This window comes from Mugil cephalus, chromosome 20, assembly GCF_022458985.1.
Source record: "Mugil cephalus isolate CIBA_MC_2020 chromosome 20, CIBA_Mcephalus_1.1, whole genome shotgun sequence".
Lineage (NCBI taxonomy): Eukaryota > Metazoa > Chordata > Actinopteri > Mugiliformes > Mugilidae > Mugil > Mugil cephalus.
The window spans coordinates 3,891,263-3,914,167 of NC_061789.1; the positions used below are offsets into that span (position 1 = coordinate 3,891,263).

At 39.0% G+C, this 22,905-nt stretch overlaps 2 protein-coding genes and 1 long non-coding RNA gene across 10 annotated transcripts in view; 2 read left to right on the forward strand and 1 right to left on the reverse strand.

Annotated features, from left to right (window-relative positions):
• The window catches only part of LOC124997298 (interferon-induced very large GTPase 1-like), a 406,468-nt gene that overhangs the window by 164,078 nt on the left and 219,485 nt on the right, over positions 1-22,905 (reverse strand). The window lies entirely within an intron of this gene.
• Positions 1-22,905, forward strand: part of LOC124997300 (interferon-induced very large GTPase 1-like) — a 106,819-nt gene that overhangs the window by 41,301 nt on the left and 42,613 nt on the right. Inside the window, exon 17 of one of the 5 annotated variants that reach the window (XM_047570908.1) lies at positions 128-5,615. The exons of the other annotated variants lie outside the window; for them this stretch is intronic. Within the exon in view, the coding sequence (XP_047426864.1) occupies positions 128-4,854 (4,727 nt within the window). The 3' untranslated portion in view covers positions 4,855-5,615. Of the gene's footprint in view, positions 1-127; positions 5,616-22,905 lie in introns of those variants that run through there. 5 annotated transcript variants of the gene reach the window in all.
• On the forward strand, positions 20,179-21,876 carry LOC124997313. The gene is made up of 3 exons (XR_007110949.1): positions 20,179-20,269; positions 21,443-21,477; positions 21,795-21,876. It is a non-coding gene; the product is annotated as an uncharacterized LOC124997313 (long non-coding RNA).

Genomic DNA, 22,905 nt, shown 5'->3' on the forward strand with positions numbered 1-22,905 from the left:
ATATTAGACAGAATAGATCTGTCTAATATGTGTTATTTAAATGATGTATTCAGCATGTTTGACTGGGACTGCCCATATTTACATGTCTTTTCTTGTGGTTATGTGATTTACCATTTCTGTTTTGCAGATGAGAGCAACATAAAGAAATATAAAAGAGAAGCGGAAATGCTGCTCAGCAGACTTCACCTTCAAGAACAAGAGAAGTTGTCACCATCAGATTTTCTCAAAATAGGTCCACATGTTAAACAGGGCAATGAGATATCTGAGAAAGATCTCGCTGATACGTTTCTTCAGAAGTTAATGATATTAGACTACAGAGCCAGATATATTCCTGAAAGACAAGATGGTTCTGATGTGAAAGATTCACAGTCTGTTCTAGTATCTGAATCAGATGACAATGACTTAGATGCTCTCTTTAGCACCACTGTAGACGTGGACCAATCGAAACTAACCAACGTGCATCCAATGGATGTTCAAATGGCAGTATTTCACTGCTCAGACAGCTTCCTTAAGCAGAACATGATTACAAAGTTATCACAGTGTCAGTACGCCTTGCCTTTCCTTGTTCCCAACCCAGAGACCGCAACAATCGAATGTCCTCTGTGGACATTTAGAAAAATAATCAAAACATGGAAAACAACTCAAATTAAAGATGTTTCGAATGTCATCACCATGAAGAGTATGCCCATCTGCAACGCTCAGACACACATGGTGTCATTTTTCCGCCTGGGTTCACTATCTGAGTCTAAATCACAGCTCATGAACTCTTTGATCAACGACCGTCACAACACCTTCTTCCACAGAAACTGTCCAGGCAGCACCAAATCTCGTCATCTGATGGACGGTGTGGCAGAGATTGCCTGGTACTGCCCTGCTGGAAAACCCAGTGATTCCTTCACTGACTGCATTGCCTTCTGTAATCTTCATGGTGATGCTCTGATGATTGAAAAACAAACTAAAATACTGACTGAAACTTCTTCAGTCAATGTAGTTCTTGTACCAACTTTGGAAAAAAGTCACAGAAATACGACGGTCATCTCAGATCTTTACAAGTCTCAGAAGCCTCTCATTATTCTCATTGCTGACAATGATTGTGATGCAGTTCAGATGAAACCAGGAAAGTACAAAATGGGTCTGAAAGACAGAAGCCAGTCAAATGTTTCGAAAAAACTGAAAGGAATTATTGGAAAGATTTTGTCTGGACTACAAACCTCCTTCCAGCTCAAATCTATGGCCAATGTCTCTGGAATCAGAGTGGATGAAGATGACCCAGTGTGTCGAAAAGGAGAAAAGGCAGCAATGGAAATATTTAATTTGATTCAGGGGATGAACATTTCAAAGATCAAAGATACATTTCTCCCTTGTCAAGGCCAACTGTGGCACCAGTGGGCGAGAATTAAAAAAGAACTGTATCATCTGAAAGGAAACGCGGAAGAGGAAAAAAGTCAGAAAAATCAGCAGCAGAGGAAAATCAGAGAAGATCAATGCTCTGTTTCCTGTAGTGAACTGATGAAGTCATTCACTGAAAGCCTCATTTCTTTGTCGTCCCAGGAGATAGAGTACTTCCTGAAATGGACTCAGATCTTAATAGATGCTCTCTGCACAGACAATCTGTCTTCAATTCTCCAAAGCTATGATGAAAAATGGTCTGAGGTCTTGGTTCTGAAGAAGAAACACCCAAATTCTCAAAAGTTAGAACGTAAACAAGATGAACTTGAAACAATATCAAAAAAACTGCAGTCAGCAACTTTTGGTTTGGAGCATATCTTTAGAGAAATGGGACAGATCTATGAAGCTCATCAAGCTCTGAAGAAACAACCAAACAGTGGACAGACCAACTGGTCCAAATACCCTAAACTGGCTGCAGATCTGATGATATCAGGACACCCTATGGAGCTGATGGATGGAGATGCAGGTCATGTGCCTTTGACGTGGATCTCTAGTGTTTTAGAAGAAGTCATCAAGAAACTGGGCGACCAGAGAGTTTTTGTGTTGTCGGTTCTGGGCGTACAAAGCAGTGGAAAATCAACAATGCTGAATGCCATGTTTGGATTGCAGTTTGCAGTGAGTGCTGGTAGGTGCACCAAGGGTGCTTTCATGCAGCTGGTCAAAGTGTCAGAGGAAATACAGAAAGATTTCAGGTTTGACTATGTTCTCGTAGTGGACACTGAAGGACTACGTGCTCTTGAATTGGCAGGTAAATCCACTCTTCACCACGACAACACACTGGCCACATTTGTTGTTGGCCTGGGAAACATGACGCTGATCAACATCTTTGGTGAGAATCCAACTGAGATGCAAGATGTCCTGCAGATTGTTGTCCAGGCTTTCATGAGGATGAAGAAAGTTAAGCTTTCTCCGAGTTGTGTGTTTATTCACCAGAATGTTACAGACATTGCAGCTGCAGAGAAAAACATGGATGGAAAGAGACACCTGCAAGAAAAACTGGACCAGATGGCTCAGCTCGCTGCCAAAGAGGAGGTGTGTGACGTTAAGTGCTTCAGTGACATCATTGCATTTGATGTGCAACAAGATGTGAAATACTTTGCCCAGCTATGGGAAGGAAGTCCACCGATGGCTCCCCCAAATCCTGGTTACAGTGAGAGTGTCCAAGAACTGAAGAGGATGATCCTCACTAAGGCTTCACAGTCTGCTGGAATCACTCTCTCACATTTTAAAAGCAAAATTCAAGACCTGTGGAATACTCTGATGAACGAACAGTTTGTTTTCAGTTTCAAAAACACGCTTGAAATTGCAGTGTACAGAAAGCTTGAGGTCCAATATGGGAACTGGACTTGGGACCTTAGGAGCAGAATGCTGACCATTGAAAACCAACTTTACACCAGGATTGAAAATGGAAAACTGGACAATGTTGACCGTACTTACCTTTTTAATGAAATGAGGAAAACATATGAAAAAATCCAGAAAGACATGACATCACATTTTGAGGACAACAGAGACAAAGACATGTTGGTTCAGTGGCGAGGCCGATTTGAAATCAAAATCAAGGGGTTTCATGAGGATCAGGTAACAGAAGTGAAAAGGAAACTGGAAGAAGTTATCCAGCAAAAGAAAGCTTGTAAAAAGCTTGATGATAAAAAGCCAGAGTTTGAGAACAAACTGCTACAAAAGAGCAAAGAGCTTGCTCAACAGTTAAAAGACAAGGCAAAGGATGAAGAGGAGCTTCAAAAGCAGTTCAACTCTGTTTGGACCAACTGGGTCAGTGAATTAACTGAAGATATAAAACCCATTAAGGACATAAACTTGAAGGAAGATGAAATGTCCATCCTTCAGGAGCTGGGGATTGAATGGTCTCTCATAGATGAATCCAACAGTAGTAGAAGATACAAAAATGTATCAAAAGTTGGGAATTACTGTAACTCTTATGTAACACACAAAATCAAACAAGGGTTCAAAGCTGTAATGGGCTACGCTCGACAAAAAGTTGTAGGAACACAACAAAATATTCTTCCTCATGAAGAACAGGAAATGATAAGAACCTTCATTAACAACATTTACCAACAGTCCCTTGATGCAATTAAGACCAAGCCTGTAGCAACAAGAGGCTACAGCTCAACTTACCTACAAGAAGTGGCCAAAAATGTTCAAGAAAAAGTGACAGAATTTGAATCAGAGAGGAACTATTCATTCAAGAAGGAGTTTATAGTTGATGTCTTGTTGTATGTTTTTGAAAGACTGGAGAGTTGGCTTTCAGATTCTCACCAGACATTCAAAAAGAACAATGATGCCCTCACTTACCTGAACAACAATAAACCACAATATTCCAATGTTTTCAGAAGCTTCTGCAAAGGAAACTCATCTGCTGTCGTGTTTGGAGAAATGATCTGTGACAAACTGAAGGTTTCCACTGTTGAGACTGTTTGTAACAAGACCGCCATTGATCTCGCTGGAGAGATGAGGTGCACCATCCCAGCATTCAATGGGAACAGGTTAGATTTGGAGAAACATGTGTTGAAATCACTTGCAGAGAAAGAAGATTTTGATGATTTTATCAACTACATCCGACATCCAAGGGAGCAAGTAGAGGCTTTTATAAAAGAAGAAATAGAGAAATACATCTTCAGAGAACACAGCGGTAAAGCTCAGAATATACTGAAGAAAAATGTTGATGACATCAGTCAGCTTGTGAGACAAGCTTTATTTGAAGCAACAACAAAAGTCAAAACCCAGGGAGGAGACATAGAGATGTGGGTGAAGGAATATTCCTCTTTCCTCAAGGATGAGCTGCCACTTGATACCATTTGTTGTCAAAACTTCAGTGACATAAACAACTTTGATTTTCTTAAAGAAGAGATAGAGAAAGGTCTGGTTAACATCATTGAGGAGATGAACCACCTCTCCCTGGATAAGATGAAGGAATTCAGGCTGAGACCTGATCAAATCCTCATTGATCAGCTGTGTGAGTGCTGCTGGGTAACATGTCCATTCTGTGCAGCTGTTTGCACCAACACCCTGGAAGACCACAGTCCTGAGGACCACAGTGTCCCTTTTCACCGGTCTGGTGCAATCAAAGGTTGGCACTACAGACACACAGACATAATGAGTGTTGATTTCTGCACAACAAATGTTGTGAGTGATAGATCTTTTTACCCTGAGACAAATTCGGAATACACCATTCCTTTCAAACAGTATAGAAAAGCTGGACCAAGGTTTGCTAACTGGAGAATCACCCCTGATGAGTCAAAGTTGAAATACTGGACATGGTTTGTGTGTCGGTTTGAAAAAGACCTGGAAGACCACTATGGTCATAAATTCAAGGGCAAAGGTGAAATTCCCAGTGAGTGGAAAACTCACACAAAAGAAGAAGCAATTAAAAGTCTGGATGAAATGTAAAACAGTGAGTGAAACTACACAATTACAACTCTACTGAAAGTCCTAACAATTGTTTTCCTGTGATTTTTCACAAAGTGAAATCTTCTAAAATGATGTGCAAATAAAATGTCCTAAATGTGGACAGTCAACAAATCATCAAATACTGTAGGTGATTAGATTAGGCTCCAGAAACCTGTTTGCCTCAGTGAAAAGAAAACTGATCAGGAGAGTAACAAACAAATATACGATGTCAACATCAAACCACTGTGTCAAAGTTGTTCAGCTACAATTTATGGAAATAAAACAATATATTGTTCTTAAGTTCAGTAAAGTTGTTAAATGTCAGGGTATTATATTTGATTAAATCTAAATATTTGGATTCAGTTGTTTTTTGTCTAGACATCATTGTCAAAATTGAAATTTGATTGAATGAAAATTATATTTTTAATCTGTTTGGTTAAGTAGTTCAAAGTCAAATCAACCTAAAATTCTTTCTTTCTTTTAAATTTTTTTTGTTTGTTTTTAACGTTGTTTTTTCTCAGTATTTGTTAACCGTTTTATTAACCTCGTTTTGCACATGTTGGTTTTTATATATAATAATCTTGCAAACAATCTATAATCTAAATGCAAACAATGAAAGTTACACAATATCTGTAGAAAACATAATCCAACACAAATTATCTTGTAATTTTGACCTTTCGTGCTCCAATAATAAAACAATATAACTAGTTCATATCTTCTAAAACACCAGGTTTGTTTGTTCCTGACAAAGTCTCAGGGTTGATGATTCAGCAACTTTAAACATTTGACTTCTTTTTTTCTGAGTATTCTATTACACACCACAGTGTCTTTATGCCATTTACAGCTTTTAACATTTAAGAGATGTTTAATAGTATCAGTAATATTTTAACTGTGTTTTATTAACGTTTTAGTTTTTCTTGTTCTTTATTATAATCTTGCTTAGTTTGGAATGAATTAATAACTTTAATAACATAGTGAATCATTCATTAAGGCCACTAACACAAATAATGTCATGAGTGAAAAAAAAGATCCTTTGGATTTATTTCATTTTAATGTGTACATTAATCGTATTGTGTTCAACTGACATAAATTTCTCTTTCCTCCCTCACTCAATTATTGCTTGTCCAATCAAAATATTTCAATTACATTAAAATTGTTTGAAAGAATCATGTTGATTCAACACATTTTTAAGTTACTGTTAACACCAATTTACTATGCGAGGTTAAAGTGCCTTCATCACCTCCAGGGTACCCGATTTTCAACCATTACTCCAAATTGATTTGTTAATGGCAGTTGTTGGAGCCAATTTTTTGTGTTTAATTATTTTATAATTTAGATGATTTGCTGTATTCGATATGGGACGTCTAAGTTATGGTTTGGGGTATGAGAGTGATCATTTGATTTATCTATGTTTATGTGTTTAGCTGTTCTGATTTAATTCAGATTTGTAGCAGCTGTGGAAGGAGGAAGAGGCGTGTTCAGTGTTTTGTTTATGTTTAGTTTAAAAGCATTTTTGTTGTTCGTTTTGATTTTAAATAAACAGAAAAAGAGAAAACGAGTGACTCAAGCTTTATTTTTGGATAATTCAAACGTGTGAGTCATACAACCCTGTAACCTGGCACAATGGTTTATTGATAGAAAAATGAAAAGACAGTCGTATTATTCAATGATATTATGTTACTGTAACTAAAGAAAAAAGATCCTTTGGATTTACTTCATTTTAATGTGTTCATCCGTCTCACACAATCATATTGTGTTCAACTAACATCATTTTCTCTTTTCCTCCTCAATTATTATTTATCAAACCAAAATATTTCAGTTACATTAAGACTGTTTAAAAGAATCCTGTTGATTCAACATGATTCTTATGTTACTGTAACACCAATTTATTGTGTGAGGTTAAAGTGGTTTCATCACTTCCAGGGTACCTGATTTTCACCTGTTACTCCAAAATGATTTATTAATATTATTCAGTGGTATCATGTTACTTGAACAAAAAAGGCAAAGAGTCAGAGTTCAGTACCAACTTGTTCTTAGTAAACTTAATAAAACACACATTTGACAAAATGGACTCAGTGAGTATATATTATACTGTGAGTATAATCCAATCCATAGTATTGATAGTGATAATTGATAAATTGTCTAAAGCTTCTTGATTTGTCTCTCAAATCGCACCAGATTGCTCTATTTAAATTTATGATGCTCAAACAAATTCTGCAGGGAAAGAATCCCCTGTACCCCCTATATTTTTTATTATACATTTTGTTTTTGTAGAATATATTCAGTTTCTACATTTCACAGAACCATTCGCATGACATGAAAAAAAGAAACTTATGTGCATCAAGTACCAGATCCAGATAAGACCTCCTCCTCACAGATGTAGATGCAGATGTAGTTTATGGAGCTCCACAGGTCAGATATTCAGCACTGCAGACCAGAGACCCTCACAAGAAGATGGAGGGGAGAGAGTGAGACACAGTGGTTAGTAAATTATAAGAGATAGAAAATAAATGATAAGATATTAGAGGACAGGAGCCAGAGAAGAAAGAGGAGAGGACATGTCCTCAGTGCATCGTCCCCCTGCAGCCTAGGCCTATAGCAGCATAACTAAGGGATGGTTAAGTCCAGCTCTAACTATAAGCTTTGTCAAAAAGGAAAGTCTTAAGCCTGACCTTAAACGTAGAGACTGTGTCTGCCTCCTGAACCCAAACTGGGAGCTGGTTCCACAGCAGAGGAGCCTGATAACTGAAGGCTCTACCTCCCATTCTACTTTTAGAAACTCATTTTTTCTGACTCAGCGCCGGTTCCAACTAATCCATTCCATCGGAAATTGTACACCTCAAACATTATCAATTCTCTTAATTATTCTTAATGGCACATTTACGTCATACTCTGCCGGACAAACAGAGCAGCAACATGGAGAGGAAGAAGCGCTCGAAAGTCTAAACAGCATCTAAAACTTGCAGACGAGCAACATTTGAGTTGAGATACTGGTTTACGCTGGATTAACCATTTAAAATCATGATGGTTGAGGTACAAACGTGATAAATGTGTCACCTTGACTAAAACAATGTCTTGGAGCTCACCAGGTTTGTGCCGAATGAAATGATAGAGCAAATCCTCATTGTACATCAATTCTGATTGTGAATATTATACTATACACCGTAATGTAATTAAAGTAAATTAAAAAAAGAATTTAAAAATTAAATTCAATAAAACTATTCCTCTCCTGTGAAAAACGTACAGAAAATGCATACTGGGCTAGCTGTTAGCTTCTTAAGTGTAACTTACCAGACAAAGTATATATATATAAAACTAGGGGACTGGTGTCTGTCTGAAAAAATACCTAGCTATACATTTTGGAATATCAATCAATAAAACATGAAAAACTAGCAGTTCGCTGAACGAAACAGAGAAATTAATTAGCTTAACTTTTGAGAACTTTATATTTAGGTTAACAGTACGAGGTGGATGTGCTTTGTTGAAATAAATGTCTTATTTTCACCATTAACGGGGCTATAAGTGTTATTGTGTCTCTCAATATGTAAAAAGCCCTCAGGTCTAAGTTACTTACCTTAAATGAGCCTGTAAAATGCTTTAAAGTCCGATTGTTTAGTTAATCACGGAGCTGTGTTTATCTTCTCCTCAGTCATGTTCATCCATCGCCGAGAAAAGGTTGAAATTACACCGAAAACGCATAAATACTCAGTAATAGTGAGAATTAAACTAGTGTTACTGTTATTTAACGTTATCATTATATCAGTAGCATGCTAGCAGTAACGTTAATAGCTTCGTAACCGACGCAAAGTTATGTGTCAATTAAATTTGCCACCGACATAAATGCACAGGTGGGTTTCACAGCATATATGACGGTAGCTGCTACTTTTCTAACTAGCTAGCATAAGGCTAGGTTAACTTCAAACTTAACATTTACACATTGACACTTACCTCATCACATTATAGAGAGAAATCAGCTGACATCCAGTTCTTCCTTTTAATCTTCTGCTCCATAACTTTCTCTGTTTTTGTTTATTGGGGAAACGGTGGAGTTTCCTCCGTGTTTTCGTGATCCTGTGCTGGAGCCGTGGGCTGAGCACTGCGGCATATTTAATCTTTAATCCAACTTTATTCTCTGTTATTCCCACTTCTCTATGGGTGAATATCGGTTAGACGTATCTAATATGGCGCCTACGAAACACGTGACCAGCTCGGAACCAATCAGCATCGAGGGACAGTTCAGACGGTCCATTCTCTAGTTGGACAGACTCTCTAATATACGGCTCTGTTACCTGCTGTCAAAGATAAAACAATAAAACTCTGACAGCAGATGGCGCCATTTTCTAATTTATAGGGATTCACCCTTTTCTACTATTAACATGTTACACATAAAACCACCGGTTTAATTCATTTCAATTGAATTTTATCTATAGCGTCAACAACGATACAAATTGTCTCAAGAGGCTTTTCGAAAAAATCCAGCGTGAAACCTCCAGAGAAAGGCTGAAGGTGACAGTGGCAGGAAAATCTTCCATTTAACAGGAAGAAATCTCGAGCAGAATCCAGCTCATATGGAGGGACCAATCTGCCTCAGGTCGATATCTGATGATGTTACATGACAATTTGAGAGTATAAGAGCAGAGCCAGATTAACACTTCGCTGTATCGGGGGCAACAATATTCTGGGGCCCCATCATCACGACCCCAGGATCACCACAATCTGGCAAAACACAGAATAAATTACAGTCATATATAGTAAATATACTCAAGTGTATTTTGATGTACAGATGTGCAAATGCTCATAGAACTACAAATGCACCACTATGTCCACTATGGTGTTATGAAAACAAAACACATCAGCATCAGTATAATCTGGTAAAACTGACCCACTACATTGAGAGACAGGAAAGTGTCCTCCATTTTCACAAAAAATAAATAAGCAACCACTTTCAAACCATCCAACGTTTATTTAACAGAATTTAATCCCAGTACAAATGTATTGAATTAAACAGAAATCACCCTGTCACCTCAGAATTCAACAATTCAACAATCAAACTATTATATATAACAATATAAACATTTTGAAATTTCTCAACAACAATAAATAATTTACAGGAACAGTTAACAACCTGTCACATCACAATTAAACATTTTTGTGCAACATCAACATTTGAAAATCTGTCAATTTCTCTCAAGAGGACAAGACAAAAAAAAAAGATACATAATCTGGCAAAATACAAAATTTTAATCCTAAATAATGGGGAAGTGCCTGTTTAAATCTGAAATGAGCCGTGTCTGTGACATTGTGGTCCTCAGATCATTTTTAACTCGTCTCAAAAGAGAAAACGACCTCTCACCCTCACAGTTAGACACAGGCAAGGTTAAAAACAGTCGTAGTGCAACATAAACATTCAGAAATGTTGTCTTAAGTCCATGACTCTCAAGGCCTTGCAGCAGCTGTACACGTGAAGTCTCATTCTGCACAAAGTGCTTGAACTGAACAAGTTTGTCTGATAAGGAACTATCCAGATCTGTCAGATAAGTGGAGCTCAGCTTAGCAGCTCTTCCACACACATCACAATCATCACAGTCCCTCTGAAATAAAACCTCCAAGAGGTCACACACGTGTGTGTAGGCTTCGATGGGCTTGGATAGGCACGATAGTCCGTCAATGATGACATGATATGTTTCAACCTTGAATCTCTCACTACTGTCAGTAAAAACTGCTTCGCTGTCATCAGCAGACTCGTCTGCAAATCTCTTTCTTTTTCTCACACGTCGAGTGTCAAACTGGTAATTTTGTTTAGCACTGACAGGGCGTGCTGATTCTTGGAGCTCTGCAAACAGTTCTCGTAGTGCGCCAACATATGAATGCAGAGAGCGCAAAAGGCCAAGAGCAAAAGACAACTAAATCCATATCGTTTTTTTGGAGTTGGTCACTTGTTGCCTTAAATCTATGCAGTACCCGGTCCCACAACATAGTCATTATTACTGTCTCCAGTTTATCAAGTTTAACAATCAATGCAACAATGCAACAATGCAACAATCGATGCAACTCAATCGGGTGGTGCTGAGGGATTTTAGAGTGCAGCTAATGTAATGTTTGCTGTTACGGAAAGCTGTATGTGTTGATGCACTGCAAAATACAGAGACTGCAGCAGTTCAAAAAAAGAGTTAACCTCCTCACAGCAATTCTCAATGCAGTTAACACCTATGAGGCTCAGCGAAAGGGCAGCACATGGCGTATGATGAATTGGTGTGTTTTGTTTTCTCAAGTGAGCCTGGACCCCGCTGTATTTTCCAGGCATGTTGCTAGCATTATCGTCACTTTGGCAACGGCAGTTTGACAAGTCCAACCCCAAGCCTCGCACCATTCCAATCACAGATTCAGCTAGGCTTCCACCTGTGTGGCTGTGGATGGACTCAAACCCACTACTCTTTCCACTACTCTGCCATCTGCGCTGACAAAACGAAAAACATATGTGAGCTGATCTATGTGTGCTAAATCTGATGCTGAATCAACGATTACAGAGAAATATTTAGCGTGTTTCATTTCCTCTGCTATCAGTTACTCAGGTTTTTCTCACCCATTAATGAAATTAATTCTTCGCACACAGTTGATGACAGGTAAGATGCTTCTCAAGGTGCTCCGTTAAAAAGGGGTCAAACTGCGCGATCAGTTCAAGCGGTCCCAAATAGTTGTCGCCTTAAAATGGCAGTCCTCTCGCTCCCGAAAATGTTATAACAGCAACCACACGTTTAAGGACTTCTTTCCAGTACTGCTGTTCCGACTCACACTGTCGGGCAAGAGAAGCGTCCACTCTGCATTCGTATTTAGACCAACCTCATATTTTCTGACCAGTGAAGAGAGGGTCTCAACTCATGTTCATAGTCACAGGCAGGGGCTGAGATGTTCAAATACAACAACTTCTGTTTTGTAGCTTCCTCCTGGTATGTCACATTTGTTTTCTGAATGACTGAAATGATCAGCAGCTGTACGGATGTCATATGCAGACATCTACATGAACATACATTCTGCAGTATAAGGACAATAGGTCCAGATTCCTCTTGCAGCCCACCACTGTGTCTTGCAGAGAGCAATATCACAGAGAGCGGCAGTATGTGCCTAGGCAGCGTATATCAGGATGGTGACATTTTGGGGCTCTGGATCATTTGCATTAGTTGAGTTCATGATGTTCCTGATGTTCTTTTCACTTCCTTATAAGGTAAGCTGTATGTAGACAGAGGTACTTTTCCACTGCTCTCACATACTCCAGCACAGATCTAACGGAAGCGCGAACTACAAGACCCGTTGGTGGGGCTCAGTGGGGCTTTCCTCTGTGTGTATGTCTCCTACTGGGCAGAATTATTGCAATAAACCAAGCGAAGTGATCACTGAGCCTGAATCATTTTTAACTAGAGGCACATTCATCCCATCCCACTTCTTCAGGTGCAACTGCTTTTAGTTCTTGTTAAATCTTGATACTTCATACACTACCTGGCCAAAGAAAAATGTCGCCACCCGGCTTTAAATAAGCAAAAAGGTACTAGCCTCCTATTGGATGATTACTGTATGGGTGATTATCTCTCAGTTGGCAACAAGTTATTTCAACTCAAACTAACTCAAACTGATGCAATGAGCAGCTTCTCATTTCGTAAACAACCATGTGAAAAAGATGTTAGTCTGATTGAGAAGGTTCAAATCATTGGCATCAAGCAGAGAAAACATCTAAAGGGATTGAAGCAGAAACTACCTAGGTTAAGAACTGCCCAACACTGCATTATTAAAAACTGTGTGTGTGTGTCTGTGTGTGACGTGTGTGACAGTTTTGTTCAAAAGTAAAAAAGGCAAGGGTGAAAGGTAGGAATGTCTGATATTGACTTTTTGCCCATATCCGATAGCCAATATTGTCCAAATTCTTAATTTCCGATTCCAATATCAACCGATATGGTATATCGATATATGCAGGCGTTTTTTTTCCCGCCCAGACTGATTTTAGGTAGCAAGCAACCTGTTAACCATACTAGCTACACTCTGTTGTTGTTTTGGCTCCGGGTGCGGTTTCATAAGGTTAGGCCTCAGGACCCCACAAGCAGCGGCAGCAGGAGCACGCAGCAGCACAACCTGGGCATTATGTCATCTGTTTTCATTATCGGTGGTAAAACCGATAACGATATGAATCAATATTACAAAAATAGGCTAATACCGGCCGATATTATCGGACATCCCTAGTGAAAGGGATAACTAAAATCATTTCAGCTACTTAAAAATAAAAATATCCTGACGGCTCTGATGGGGCTTGGGTTCATCAATAACTTATGCTTTCTTATAAACAATCCCGTGATGATCTGTGTAGATATGCTACAGAACATAGAAAATGAATAACTGTCAGGTCCTGATGTTTCGCGCCTTAGCGCCCCCTAATATACTTCAACATCCCATTATATAACTCATAACTATAAAATTTAATTTTCCCCGCTGCGGCACCGGCCCCAAGCCCTGCTGCTGCTTTGGCGCACCATGAGCATTGAGCCTCTCTGCGCCCCGAGCTCTGTCCTGGTGCTGCTGCTGCAGACCATGTGCACAACTTAAGGCGTCTTAAGCGTTGGCTTTAGCACAAAAGTGACTCGTGTCACTCAGACAAAATGTCAAGCCAAACATGCCGTTTACTGCCGTTACTCACTTTCTATGTTACAGTGAGGCCAGGCATGCGTGCTAACCATGCTAACCGCTAGCTCATTAAGCAGGTGTTCGGGTGGTTAGAAACAGCGCGACGAGTAAAGTTTCCGTGGCTCATCGCTGCAAAATGACTTCGGGTGCCTGAAGAGTAATGGGAGAGTAATGCCCTAGAGGGGCCTCTTTTCGAACCGAGGGGGTGACGTCACATTCGCGCGACACAATGAGTCCACTCGGTTCCCTCTCGGTTCGAAGCGAAAGGTGGCACGCATGCGCAGTTCATCCCTGGGCATTAAAGACAATTTCTCAGGAATAAAACCACCGAAATTCAACCTAACTTCAGTGGCCAACGGAGATTCAGCACGGGTCCTGGAGGACGAGATTGCAACTTTGTTAAACAAACAAGCGATCAGAAAGGTGCCGCACGAGGAAGCGCATCAGGGTTTTTTACTCCCGTTACTTCATCATTTCAAAGAAAGGGAGTGCATCTCTTCGCCCCATATTAGACCTGTGTGTATTAAACAAGCACTTGCAAAAGTACACGTTCAGAATGTTAACACACAAAGTGCTCTGTAGCTCGATACGTCCAAACGACTGGTTTGTGATGATCGATCTTTCAGATGCATATTTTCACATTGCCATTTATCCCACAGCCAGAACACATGGCTCTATGGGCCTGGCCAGTGAAAGGTGGAATTTGAATGCTGCAGGTCTGCCCCCAGAGGTGATCGAGACCATTCAGAACACCAGAGCCTCTTCTACCCGCTCTCTTTACAGTAGTAAGTGGTGGATTTTTGAAGAGTGGTGCAATAATAGACACAATGTTCCTTTTCAAAGTTCATTGGTGGATGTATTGTGTTTCCTGCAGGAGTTGGTGGATAAAGGGAAAGCCTTTTCCACGATTAAGGTCTACTTAGCAGCAATTTCAGCTTGCCATGTGGGCTTTGGTGACAAGCTCAAGGAAAAAAACTTTGGGTTACATTACGTTATCCCTGGTTCCTTGATAACAGAGCGAGGTGTTTCACCAGCACTTCCCTCCTTGCACAGGCACGGAAAGAAACCGGGCTAGAATGAGACAGTGATAGTACCAGGGGGCGGGGCCCATATCACAGGTCAACCTGTCTGTCAAAGACAGACGTTGTGCCATTGGAGCTTCCGTAGTTGGTCACGCCCAAGGCGATTCCCATAGTGAAACACCTCACTCTGTTATCAAAGAACCAAGGATTACGTAATGTAACCCAAAGTTTTTTTCCGGTTTTTGTTGTCTGGGTTATTTGTACATTGAGACGAGTGTGCACACAGGTGTCTGTCCTCATCATTTATCCTGCACTTGGGTCCTCACTTCAACACTCAAATCCTGACAAAAACAGCAATAGAACTCAGGGCTACGTTTAATAGTGAAAATAAGACCACTTCCACACATATATCTTCTACGTACATGTAGTCAGTGTATTCTTGTCACGAGGTAACGAAGTTTCAAAAGGACAGGGCTCACTTGCTTTCACTTTCCCTCGTGTGGAAGTCGTGCATGCAGAACGATCACGTTTCATCTATACATTTGAGGTAAATAGGTTTGTGAAAGACTGAGAAAGTGGGGGAGGGACACTGAGCTTTGTATATACTCGAGGTTGACTGGGAGGATTTCAGATAAGGCAGCTACGTTCACGCAGAGCCGACAGAGCTGAGGAAACACAACAGGTGAGTTTTTAGGGTTTAATAACCAGTGTTGGGCACGTTACTTTTAAAAAGTAGTAGTTATATTAGTTTAGTTTTATTTACTAGTTACTTCTCCCAAAAAGTAACTGAGTTAGTAACGGAATTACTCCGCTATAGAAGTAACTAGTTATCGGGGAAAGTAACTATTGCGTTAAAGTTTAAATATGTTTAATAATTTGTATTTTGTCTTAGCAGATTTCACGAGCCAGTTGCATAGAGTAGAATTGTATAGTTATGTACTTACACAGAACTTTTACTATTTATTGCCCCTCAGACCCCAACTGGTAGACACATGCTGCTTTCACATCAGCAAATGTGGTCGGACCTCCCGCTGTGAGAGCTGCGTGTCTATTTTTCTCCCTCATACGTAATCGCGTACATTGCAGATAAAGTTGCAGTTTGTTGACGACCTGAAGACCTCCGTTCTTTCTAAAGGCTGCTGCTATTAGAATAAATCACTGTGTCGCACAGAGTCCGATATCTGCCGCCAAAACGGCAATAATCATCACTTAGGCGGTTGTTTCGCCCCTCCCTCCTCGCCTCGCCAAAAAAAAAAAAAAAAAAAAAGCTTCGCGGTTCCCGTGGCTGAGAAGCAAGTAACGCGCCCCATCTAATTTTCAGTAACGGAAACGGCGTTATAAAGATGGAAATAGTAATTAGTTAGATTACCCCGTTACTGAAAAAAGTAAAGCCGTTTATTTTAACGCCGTTATTCCCATCACTGTTAATAACAGTTTTTGTTTTTGCACACAGATGTCTGAGGAACTCTTAAAAGTAGTTTACCTCTAAATTCATGAATGCTGCAAAAACATTAGGGCCTTTGTGGTGTTTTAGCCAGGTGCGAAAGTAAGCCGGTATGGTCCGGTTCTACGTACCACTAAAAGATTCAGCGTGGTTCGCAGTACCAGGAAGCTGGGAGAGCGGCTGCCTGCTCTAAAGCCCTCACTCAGAACCAGTCACGACCGCACACTGGGTCAGAAAATAAATCCGCTAGCAATATGCAGTCTTGAAAACTACTTTGTTTAAAAATTCCTTTTAACTCATTCCGAATTGTTTCTGAACTGTCCGTGCTGTGTTTTAGTTCATGATGGACGGAGTTTTGGTCGGGCATCTCCCTCTCTCCCCCTCCCCTTAGTGGTGGGTCGTTCACGAATGATTCGTTCGAAATAACGGATCTTTTGAGTGAACGAACTGTATCGAATCACTTTATGAACTGATTCGACCTTTTCTCAGTTCAGTTGAACAGAGCTCAGCTGCAAGTGCGTGGCCCGCGCGTGCACTCTCTGACTGAGAGTGAAACTTCGGCCAGTGAAGCAGTTAGCCGGCAGATAGCGCACGGGGGTGGTGCGTGTGTGTGGTGTGAAGCTATTTATTTTCTTTTTTATTGCATATTTAAGCCTATTTAAGTTTATGTTGTCCTCTTATATTTTTAATGCAGGTTCCATATCTTTAATTTTTTATGGCATATTCTTGTAATTGATACATTTGTTTTTTGCACTAAACTGAACGAGGCCTCTTTTTTTTTTAATTTTTGAACTTTAAAATGTGTTAATATGTTAAAATATACAATAGTGTTTGTTTATTATTTGACTTTATATTTATTTTCCACTTTCATAATTTTTGTAATAACTTCAGTGGAATAAAGCATAGACAGTCACAAAGGCTGTACTTTGTTTATTTGAAAGGCTGTAAACGCATCTCTTAGTGTTAGTCTAACCTATATTGCAGCAAATGGAGGAATATAGTCAGTGATTGAGGAGAGGGATCCAGTCAGTGAATGCTACTGATCTACTGATTCGCGTTGCGTCACTGACTCGAGTCAGTACGTGAACGGATCACTTACTGATTCGTTCTCCGAGTGAACCAGTTCACTGCAGGTGGCGAGTCAGCCTCTGTGTCATTGCCGACCATTGGTGCCAACACAGAGTCTGAGATGCCGGAAACCCCGCCCGCTTTTCTGGACCAAACGACTTTGGGGAACGGAACACACATTGTTTTACTTACTGACTACATTACTGACTGACGCGATGAACGAATCAATTGAACGAATCATTTTAATGAACTGATTCGACTGATTCGGTACAGTAAAAAGAACGATTGTTCCCATCAATAGTGAGTGAAGCCATCACAACAACTATAAGTCATTATTATCTATTGTATTTATTTTACTTGTCTTTTCTTCTCTGGCATGTTACATTTAAACTTGTCAAACCAGTGAGAGCACACATTTATTTCAATCTTTTTTCTTTTTCTTTTTCAGCTTGATTCAATGAATGATGAAGCTCAGCACTAAGAGACAAAGGACACAACAAGAGGGGTGACTGAAACAAAGTCTGCAGCAACTGCAAGCAAAGACAACAAAGACAAAAGTAATACTTTATTTTAGGATTTCATTTCCTCGATCAATCGTAATGAACTTGATTGTCTAACCTACTGATGTTCTTCTGTTTGTTTGTTTTAAAGGAGTGTGCACATTTATTAAAATCATGTGCATATTGGTTTGTGGAGTAACACTGTGGAATGGTTTGAACAGGGAAATCAAAGAAAGTAGTAGTACTATGGAATTTAAAAACAAATACAGAAAAATCCTGTCTTGATAATTAGTCTTGAGGCAGCTACACAACACAGACGAAGAAAACTCTAAAACAACAGTCACACAACAGACAATTACAGAAACAGACACAAATTAAAAAGGACACAGACAGACGGACAGTATTTATACAGACACGGTCCAAGAGCCCAGAGAGCTTTTTAGGCCATGTGAGTATGTGTCTGATTAATTTTTAACCAGTGTTGACATTGCAATAACGAAAGTGAAGGCTTCCAGTCTAAGTTTTTATTTGCCTTTTTGAAGAGAGACTTGATAGGTTTAACTGTACCTTCATTCGCGTGTGTCCAGGTTGTAAAACAGTATTTTATGTGCGAACACATCACGGCATATAAACTTCAGCTGTTCAGCTGTAAGAAAATGTCGTATATGATAGAAGTTTGATAGACTGAGTGTTTTACAGTATGTGTTATATGCAATACCTTTAGTCATTTCATTATTGAATTTCCATGTTTGAAGTTTTGTTGCATTTTTGTGATTTAAAGACGAAGAACAACTAAGATGGAAGAGAACAATGACAACACAGCTGATGGAGGCGAAGTAGAATCTAAAACTAAATGTGAGTGTGGTAAGAAAAGTAAACTGAAATGGAAAAAACACAAAGGTCAAGGACAGTGGGCTGACCAATAATTATTTGCAGGTTGTTCATGTTGTTCATGGTGTTCATGGTGTTCATGGTGTTCATGGTGTCCATGCTGTGTATGCTGCTGTACCCCAAGATACTCTGCAGTCAAAACTGAGGAAAGAATAACCATCACCAAGGTATTAACTTTGTCACATTACTTCTCCTCAAGAATTTTACCCAAGTATTTCTGTTAAGTACTATCCTCTTTGCATTTCTTAAGGTAAATTGTTCATTAATTAAATTGTATTTATCCTTTGTGACATCGTGTGAAGGCGTTATGCATGTAGGTTGCTGTCTGTTCACAAATGTGCTCTCTCAGCAACACCATGAGCAAAAGAGAAAAAAAAAATCAAGGTGGACTTAAACAATGAGGTGAACAGAATTGGATTGTCAACAGTAATTAAAACTTATTTTCTCAGTCGGATTTTCATGAAGCTCAGCTCTCAGGAAAGACCACAGGAGTGGAAACTGAAACTGCAACAAATGGCAGCCAAGTAAAAGGTAATTTTTTAATTATTTTTTTTAATCACAAATTACAACATTGATTTTGTAGAATCACTTTTAATATTCCATTTTAAAGAAGAAATACAAACTATGATAATTGGGGATGGAATGGTTTATGAAAACTGTCGGAACCGTTCGGTTCGACTGTCTCCGAAGGGAAGCAGCAGATCGTAGATAGACAGATACCAGTCAGTTGTTGTGGAGACTTGTGTGGGTGTGGTGAGTGGGAAAGAGCCAGAGTTAGAAGATGCGCCAGCAGCACTTTGGGAGTGCAGCAGTGTGGGATCACTTTGCATATAAAGTGACCTGCGATGACGGGGGTAAGAAAGTGGTTGACAAAAGTGCTACAGTGTGCAAGCATTGTACAACACGTGTTGTTTATGCTAACGGCAACACAACCAACACGTCAGATCATCTGCGGAGACATCATCCCAGTGAGACAATTGCTTGATAATTAATCAGTTGATTCCACTTGATTCCATTATGTAAGCCTAAGCCTATGCTTCCTTGTTAAAGATAAATGAAACACATGTTGGAACGAGCAATGTCTCCTCTCTTGCAGTAACAGAATCTCACCTACATTTAACCTCAGACTGTAACAATGATGTATCAGATGTCAAACAGCCTCAATATTTCAGTTTTAACATGAATTTACAAGACATGATTGAGTTTCACAAAAATCAACGTATAAAGAACCGAGCCGTGGATTTTGTGAACCGTCCCACCCCTAAAGATAATGTTGAATGAGACGTTTGGTGAATTACGACATGACATTTTAAAAACATGACTCTGTTCAATCTCCTTTTTCTTACATCATCCCGCTGTAGAAGAGCTGCAGAAAACACCTGAGATCACTGAAAAGGTAAGATTGTTTTTATCTTCTTCACTGATCATAATTACAGGAAACAACAGTTCTTAAAATGTTAAAATATTTATTTTTGGAGGTTAGATGAGATTGTCAGCCTTCCACTGGAACAGTTCCAGTCCTCAGACCTAGAAATTATTACTGTGCATATTTATACCTTGACTTTATACCGCATCTTATTTTCCTGAATTGGTTCATCACTGTGAATTATTGATCCTGAGTGTTGTGTGTGCATCTTTCTTTTTTCTTTTCCTGTTTGTTCCAGTCACTCTAACCATGTAAAATAATGTTGAATTACAATGATCTTTTTCTCAGGTCAGTGAAGTGAATGAACCTGGTGAAGCTGAACACTCAGAGAAGACTGATGACAGCACAAAGGGAGAATCTGAAATCAAGTCTTTATCATCTGAAACCAAGGAGAATGGTAAGATTTTATCAAAGAATTAAATTATTAAACAGAAAATCTAAATTGTATTGGCTAACACGTCAGAGATTTTGACAGCGAACAGGAAATAAGTCCTTTCTTTCTTATTTTCCCATTGACAAATGTGAAACACAGCTACATGTGATGCCATGTCACATTTCTCTCCTGTCCTGCACAGAAAAATGAAAATTTGTTCTATCTCATGTTAGGAGTTGATGAAATCTGCAGGTATCACCCTGCAGCTCTCCAATGTCTTATAGTCCTGCCAAGCCAACTTTTCTCACAAATATTGGGATTCAGACCTCTTCTACTAACCAAGCACACTAACCTCTCCACCATCAGTACACCATCAATATAGATATATATTCAGCATAGATTTAGGTATTTTTAGTGCTTCAGTTGCTGAGCATTGAATTGGAGCATGATGGTGACTTTCTTACCACTTAAGGTCTAAATGAAAAACATGTAAATGCAAAGTCTTTACATTTTATTTTGACAATTGCAGCGCCCCCTGCAGGTCAATTTGAATAGAATGATGATGTGTCTAATGGCCGTTCATTTGTGTCCAGAGCCACGTCCCTGCCAATGTTGATGTGGCAATAACTTGTAAACTACAGGAGAGTAACTAGCATTGTACTACTTTAGATAAATTTGGTCCAACACTGACACACAATAGATTTGCTGTGGACTGGAACTATAGTTTAGGAACAAAAAGAAAAGCGTATTTGTCAAAACAGTTGGTGGACATTTATTCTCCAAGTAGTTTTGATGTAGAGAACATTGAGCTGGACTTGTGCATTAAATTTCAAGTCCATTGGATTTACAGAGTGAGGGGTGTGGCCTCTTCTATGTTACCTTAATTACACTGCCACCATCTGTTGGATTCGGGTAGTATTCCTTCTGAATGTCTTGTAAATCATTTCCAGTTACTGTCAACTTTCATGACCATTAACTAAATTTATCATTTAACAAATATTTGACTTTTTTCAACAATAAAAACTTAATTGAAACAAGAAAATAGCAGAACCAAAAAAGGAAATCTGTACATATTGATAAAACATTAAAGAAATATGCAAGTCTCTAATGATGTTGAATAGGATGCATGTTAAATATATTTAGTTTGAAGAACATGGCTCTGTTCAATGTCCTTTTTCTTACATCATCCTGCTGTAGAAGAGCTGCAGAAAGCACCTGAGATCACTGAAAAGGTAAGATTGTTTTTATCTTCTTCACTGATCACAATTACAAGAAACAACAGTTCTTAAAATGTTAAAATATTTATATTTGGAGGTTAGATGAGATTGTCAGCCTCCCACTGGAACAGTTCCAGTCCTCAGACCTAGAAATTATTACTGTGCATATTTATACCTTGAGGTTGTGCCACATATTATTTTCCTGAATTGGTTCATCACTGTGAATTATTGATCCTGAGTGTTGTGTGTGTATCTTTGTTTTTCTTGGCCTGTTTATTCCAGTCACTCTAACCATGTAAAATAATGTTGAATTAAAATGATCTTTTTCTCAGGTCAGTGAACTGAAAGAACCTGGTGAAGCTGAACACTCAGAGAAGACTGATGACAGCACAAAGGGAAAATCTGAAATCAAGTCTTTATCATCTGAAACCAAGGAGACAGGTAAGATTTTATCAAAGAATTCGATTATTTAAGAAAATTCTAAATTGTATTGTCTAACACGTCAGAGATTAGATTTTGACACTGAACAGGAAATAAGTCCTTTCTTTCTTATTTTCCCATTGACAAATGTGAAACACAGCTACATGTGATGCCATGTCACATTTCTCTTCTGTCCTGCACAGAAAATTAACATTTGTTCTATTTCATGTTAGGACTTGATGAAATCTGCAGGTATCACCCTGCAGCTCTCCAATGTCTGATAGTCCTGCCACACCAACTTTTCTCACAAAGTGAGGGGCGTGGCCTCTTCTATGTTACCTTAATTATACTGCCACCATCTGGTAGATTCGGGTAGTGTTCCTTCTGAATGTCTCGTAAATCATTTCCAGTTACTGTGTCAACTTTCATGACCATTAACTAAATTTATCACTTAACAAACATTTGACTTTTTTCAACAATAAAAACTAAATTGAAACAAGCAAATAGCTGAACCAAAAAAGGAAATCTGTACATCTTGATAAAACATTAAAGAAATATACAAGTCTCTAATGATATTGAATAGGATGCATATTAAATATATTTAGTTTGAAAAACATGAATCTGTTCAATCTCCTTTTTCTTACATCATCCTGCTGTAGAAGAGCTGCAGAAAGCACCTGAGATCACTAAAAAGGTAAGATTGCTTTTATCTTCTTGACTGATCATAATTACAGGAAAAAACAGTTCTTAAAATGTTAAAATATTTATATTTGGAGGTTAGATGAGATTGTCAGCCTCCCACTGGAACAGTTCCAGTCCTCAGACCTAGAAATTATTACTGTGCATATTTATACCTTGATTTTATGCCACATATTATTTTCCTGAATTGGTTCATCATTGTGAATCATTGATCGCGAGTCTTGTGTGTGTATCTTTCGTTTTCTTGGCCTGTTTATTCCAGTCTCTCTAACCATGTAAAATAATGTTGAATTAAAATGATCTTTTTCTCAGGTCAGTCAACTG